Source organism: Monodon monoceros, unplaced genomic scaffold (genome assembly GCF_005190385.1).
Source record: "Monodon monoceros isolate NGI ecotype Baffin Bay Population unplaced genomic scaffold, NGI_Narwhal_1 Super_Scaffold_7, whole genome shotgun sequence".
Lineage (NCBI taxonomy): Eukaryota > Metazoa > Chordata > Mammalia > Artiodactyla > Monodontidae > Monodon > Monodon monoceros.
In genome coordinates, this window is record NW_021703784.1 from 20,386,748 (window position 1) to 20,392,747 (window position 6,000).

Consider the following 6,000-nt stretch of genomic DNA (forward strand, 5'->3'; position numbering starts at 1 on the left):
CTGAGGCTCCAAGTGTTGACAATGAAACATCCACAGAAAGCTGTGATGCTGTTCGCATAGGAAGACCACTTCTCTCCAGAATTCTTAGAGTGGTGCATGCATTCTGTCATATGCTGCCACGGGAAATTTGATTGGGAAAGGCAGTAGGAACCAAAGGCCGCCAGTGGGACTTAAGTAGATTTGAAATGTTGCAAAGCTCATAGCACTTACTGTCCTGGGGAATGGGGCGTGAGTCACAGAGAAGGAGAAGCAGAACGCCTGTGCATGCTATAAATACCTTGTAAAATGACCTCAGGAAGGTGGGGTTGGAGTCCTGTTGGAGGTCATCGACAGCGATGTGGGCCAGGCAGTGGATCAACAGCAGAACGAAACTTCCCACTGATGCCAAACACTCTCTCCTAACAAACAGTGTGTTTTCAGCACTCTGAGTGGAGAAAATACCCAAACACAGAGAGGTCAACCCTGGGGAACATTTCCACCGCCTCTTTTCTTTTTCTAGTTTTATATGATCTAAAACAACTTTGGGAATCATAAAGTCACGGACTCCCTGGGCTTAATGAAAATTTACTGAAGGGAAGATTCAAAGGTCAAGGGAAAAATTATCGTTTTAGCTCAACTCTCTGAATAAATCATTTTCCCAATAAATCTGTCTCCCAATATTTTTGCTACCCCTAGCTTACAGAAAACAAACTTGGAAATTCAGAGAAAAATTATTCATATATCTGTTTTTTTTTTTGCGATACGCGGGCCTCTCACAGTCGTGGCCTCTCCCGTTGCGGAGCACAGGCTCCGGACGCGCAGGCTCAGCGGCCATGGCTCACGGGCCCAGCCGCTCCGCGGCATGTGGGATCTTCCCGGACCGGGGCACGAACCCGTGTCCCCTGCATTGGCAGGTGGACTCTCAACCACTGCGCCACCAGGGAAGCCCCATATATCTCTGTTTTTTTCATCAATGTCCTCCAATTACTGTTTCTTTACTCAGTGGTTCTCAAACTTTAGTGTGAATAAGAATCACCTAGGAGTGATTGTATTTTGGGGGCCCATCCCAGAATTTCTGGTTCTGGGGGCTCACCATTTCCATTTTTACCAAACTCCCCAGGTGGTTGATGCAGGAGACCCAAGGACCGGAGTTTGAGAAGCGTTGCCTTCTCAGGGCTCTCAGGCTTTCTTTGTCTTTTGTGCCATTATTGTAATCAGGTTCTCAAATCTCCTGTCTTGCCTAATTGATTTGACATAACTCCTCGTTCAGTCCCTTCAGAGGCAATAGGTTGGCATGGAAAAGCCTTAGATGGTTTGGAATCAGCTGTCTGAGGTCAGTTTCTGGAATTAGCTGTGGATGGCAGGACAGAGTAGTGATTAAAAAAGTTTGATGTCAAATACACCCAGACTTGAGTTTCAACTCTTGCCACACCGTGATCTCCGGCAAGTTACGTGGCCTCCCTGGGTCTCAATTTCCTACTTCATAAAATGGAAACGACACCCCCTACCTTGGGGTTAGGGTGTTGTAAGTTATAAATGAGATAATGCATGTAAGGCACATGGCCAAGTGCCTGGCACATAGCACTCAATGAATCCTGAGTTTGTTTCCCCATCAGTAAGAAAGGATTAAATTCTTGCTTATTTCATAGATTGCCCTGAGGATCGAGTAAATTAATGCCTGGAGAATATCATATACGAGTAATTTTTGGTTTTATTAAATCCCCTAACAACCTACTAGTCAAGTATAAGCCATTTACTAGTCCTCTAACATTGGCTAGCAGTCCCCCTCTCGCAATCACCGCTTACTGTCATAGCGTGTAAGGCCGACATATACCAGCTGAGAGTTCCACCAAGGCACTGCCAGTCTACGTATTTGAGGAACTACCAGAACAGGAACAATTTAGATCCCTCTCTGTAGAAAGATGCTGAATGCGCAGGATTTCCTGAGCTGGGACCATGACTCTTACGGGAAACACCAGTCTGGAACCACCCGCTTTGATAAGGACAGAGATTCATTAACGGGCACAAAGCCATGATGATTCTCTGGGCACAAGCCAGGACATAGTCATTTCACTAATTAGAGAAAGCTCTTACGTGGGGACATGTATTATGCCTTACCTAAATGACATTACCTAGAGGGAATAAAATATGTGAGGACTTGAGAGAGAAAAATGTTCTATTACATCTGTTCTTTTTGCTTCTGTCTCTCTTTACTAGACCCTAGAATTCTACAAACCCCGCATCTGAGACTGGGAATTTGAAGCACCTGATAGAAGAAGGAATCTTGGAAGGCATTGTCTGAGGCTTCCATGGCAGGAAGACGAGAAGCAATCTGCAGGGTGATTTCTGGAGCCTGAAAAGAATAGAAAACAAACAAAAACAAAACCCACCCTTTTGCTAAAAGATTCTCATGTAGCTCAGTTATGTAGCACCAACCAAGAAAGGGAAGTCAATGCATTGAGACATCAATTTAAATTGTAACAGGATAAGTGGATTCAGTATAGACTACAGGAAAGTGGAAGGAGTATTTAACTCAGTGTTTGAAATTTATGCTAACTACAAGCATTGATTTACTACTTTTCTAAACAGAGGTAAAGTGGCAGTCAGGCATGAGGGCTCTCAGGCCATGGTGCCTGGATTCTAACCTGGCTCTCCCCTTTTGGTTGTGTGCTCTTGGATAAGTTTACTCAACCATCCTGTATCTCCCCTGCCCCCCCCCCACCAGTTTTAAAATGAGAAAAAAAATAACATCAGTGCCATAGGGTTTTTGTGAAGATTACATGAGTTAATTCATGCAAACTAATAGAACATTTTCTGTTATGTACAAAGTACCTAATTCATTCTACGTATTATTCTATCATTTGAGAGATTAGACTTTTGATTGGTAAAATGACTCCAATCATTCTCCTTAAAGGGGAGACTTAGAAAGTTCCCTGTTCTGAGTGCTTCATTCTAAGGAATATCCACCACCTCAAAGCCTCCTTCCTGGTGACCCTGACCTTCTTGGCTCCAGGGATGACTGCTCCACAGAGCGACCAGAACCAGACTCACATGAAGCTGTGGGATGAGGAGATGCAGGATGGAAAGGCCATGCTGGTAAACCACAAACTCCCTGGCAGAGAGGTCTGTGGATTGCACAGTTGTCAGCTCTTCCTTCTGCGTTATCTGAGGTTTCGGGAGATCCTGCAAAGAGGTTTTGGGGGCTGCAGAGATCAAGAGAAAACAGTAAGATTTCACTGACTTTTGCATACAGTAATGATATATTAATGAAAAGAACAAGAACAACAGCAACACAATTCAGCTTAGGAAAAGGTGTATTTGTATCCAGCCATCCATCCTCCAGTGCTGTATATACACTGCGGATCAGGCTGTCCTGCCAGTTGCCATGGAAGAGCAATTGACTTCCAGTCATTAGGAACAGAGGTTCCAGAACAACAGAATGAGGGTCCAGAAAAGATGGCGACAGACTTTCTTCTATTTCATAGGGTTGTTTGGAGCATTAAATGTAATGTACTCAGAACAGGAACTGGCACACAGTAAACACTCAGGAAATTCTCAGGAAAGAATGCTGAGCTAGCAGTCAGAGGACCTGAGTTCTGGTCCAGGTTCTGTAAGACCCTGGGAAAGTCACTTAATGACTTATCAGTTCTCTCATCTATAAAAAAAATTCCACTGTCTTACAGAATCAGAATTTGGGTTACCAGGTGTAAACAAGACAATGTATACCAAATCGATTTCAACATTATAAAGTCAAACATAAGACAATGAAAATTGAAGTAGTGGTGGGAACTCTCAAAGGAGGGCCCACCTATCTGCCCATATTCTTCTTATTTTACCCCAAGGGGAGACAGAATTAATATTAAGAATGGTCAAACGTTTTCTGTAAAGGGTCAAAAAGTAAATATTTTAGGTTTTCCAGCCAAGAGACAAAATTGGGGTTCAGATTGAGTGTTCCCTATCATCAGGGTAGAAGTGTGGCTTTATTCCTTTACAAAGGCTTCCCTTGCTTCTCTGATACAGTGACCTACCCTCCTGGGAACTCAGCAGAATATGTTGCCTGCATCTCCCTTTCGGCACTGCCTTTACAGTATTGGATAATTTTTCATATGGGGAAGCAGGTTAAGAGCACAGGCTCTAGGGTGAGACTCTCTGGGACTGAATTCCAGCTGAACTTCTCAATAGCAATACAATTTTTCACTGCTTGCTTGACCTATTCAGAAGCTTCAGTTTCCTTACCTATAAAATGACTAATACTACTTACTTTGCTGCATTGTCATAAAGATTTAATGAGCTAACATAACCAAAGATTTAGAATAGCACATGATATATTGTAAAGCACTCCATAGAAATGTTATTCTTCTTTTGACATTTTTCCCTAATCATTTAAAAATGTAAAACCATTCTAAGCTTGTGGGCCATACAAAGATAGATAGCAAGTTGGAGTTGGCCTGTGGGCAATAGTTGGCTGACCCCTAGTCAAATTCAAAGATGTTTTTGGAACTGTGCTTACTAGTGGCCTGCACCGTGGTCACCTGAAAGGCCTACATTCATTTCCTGTTAATCTTCTCCCACTTGGGAGGTAGGTGAGTTGAAACAGACCCGAGTCTTCAGTTCAAGCCAGCCACTTTCTCTTTCCAATTTCAAGGAGGTGGTTTTGGTAAAGTGATTTGGAGTCTCTTTCTGGGGCAAGGTCATCTTTCTCTGTCTCCTCTGTCTATCTCCCTGTGTATCCCACTTTTCCATTAACTCCTTGTAACATGTGGATGGGGTAAAATCCCAAGATTTAGATTCAGTGTTCGGTGGGGGGATAGAGGGCCTTTAGGAATTCCCTTTGGGGGAACTGGCCAAGTTATTATTACAGTGGGACTTTGATTTCTATTTGTTATTCCTCATATGGAAAAATCCCTTGGGAATCCTAGGATATGGGCGGGGAGAAAGGGATGATTGGCAAGGCAGGGTTCTGATACTCCTAGACCTAGGGGTTACACCATTGAATACCTTCAGTGCGCCGTGATAATTCTAAACAGGAGCTCCCAGGGGAAGGAGATTACCTGGTCTGTGATGCACCTGTCCTTGCAGTTCAGCTCCATCCTTGTGAGCTTGGGACCTGATATCTAGTTTTCTCAGGGTGGAGAAGAGTGGTGAGGTCCATGTGACATCAACTTTATCTGCATCTGAACAGAGGAGAAGAAAGTAGTTGTCGGGAACTGTGACCACAGGACTGTGGCCAAAGACAAAAAGAGCTAGACGTAGCAACAGGTGTGGTATGTGGCTTCTACAATGGCCCCTGTGATCCCCCATGTGTATCCATGCCCTTGTGTAATCCCCTCCCCTTGAGTGTGGGTTGGATCTACTGATTTGCTTCTAATGAATGGAATATGGCAAAAGTGGTGAGATGAGGATACAAAAAAACCTGTAGTTTCCTTTTTTTGGCCCTCTCTCACTTGCTCTGAAGGAACAGTTACTGTGTTGTGAGTTGCCCTGTGAAGTCCATGTGGCAAGGAATTGATGTTTCTGGACAAAAGCCAGTGAGGACTTGAGGTCTGCCAATAGCCACAAGAGTGAACTTGGACTCTGCAGTCAAACCTTGAGATGATGGCAGCCCTGGCCTGATGATACCTTATTGTAGCCTGTATGACACCCTGAGCCAGAGGCTCCCAGCTAAGCTGCACTCAGATTCTTGACCCACAGAAACTGTGAGATAATAAATGTTTGTTGCTTTAAGCCACAAAATTTTGGAATAGTTTGTTACACGGCAGTGTATAACTGATACGTTGAGTTTCTTTTTCTTTTTTTTTGCGGTACACGGGCCTCTCACGGTTGTGGCCTCTCCTGTTGTGGAGCAACAGGCTCCGGACACACAGGCTCAGCGGCCATGGCTCACGGGCGCAGCCGCTCCATGGCATGTGGGATCTTCCCAGACCGGGGCACGAACCCGTGTCCCCTGCATCGGCAGGTGGACTCTCAACCACTGCGCCACCAGGGAAGCCCACGTTGGGTTTCTTTATGTTCTTCCTAAAG

At 44.4% G+C, this 6,000-nt stretch overlaps 1 protein-coding gene across 1 annotated transcript in view; it reads left to right on the plus strand.

Annotated features, from left to right (window-relative positions):
* BTG4 (BTG anti-proliferation factor 4) overlaps window positions 1-2,358 on the plus strand; it is a 46,787-nt gene extending 44,429 nt beyond the window's left edge. The window contains exon 5 of the mRNA XM_029209578.1: window positions 2,204-2,358. Coding sequence (XP_029065411.1) covers window positions 2,204-2,240 — 37 coding nt within the window. The 3' untranslated portion in view covers window positions 2,241-2,358. The remainder of the gene's footprint in view (window positions 1-2,203) is intronic.
* The last annotated feature ends 3,642 nt before the right edge of the window (window positions 2,359-6,000 follow it).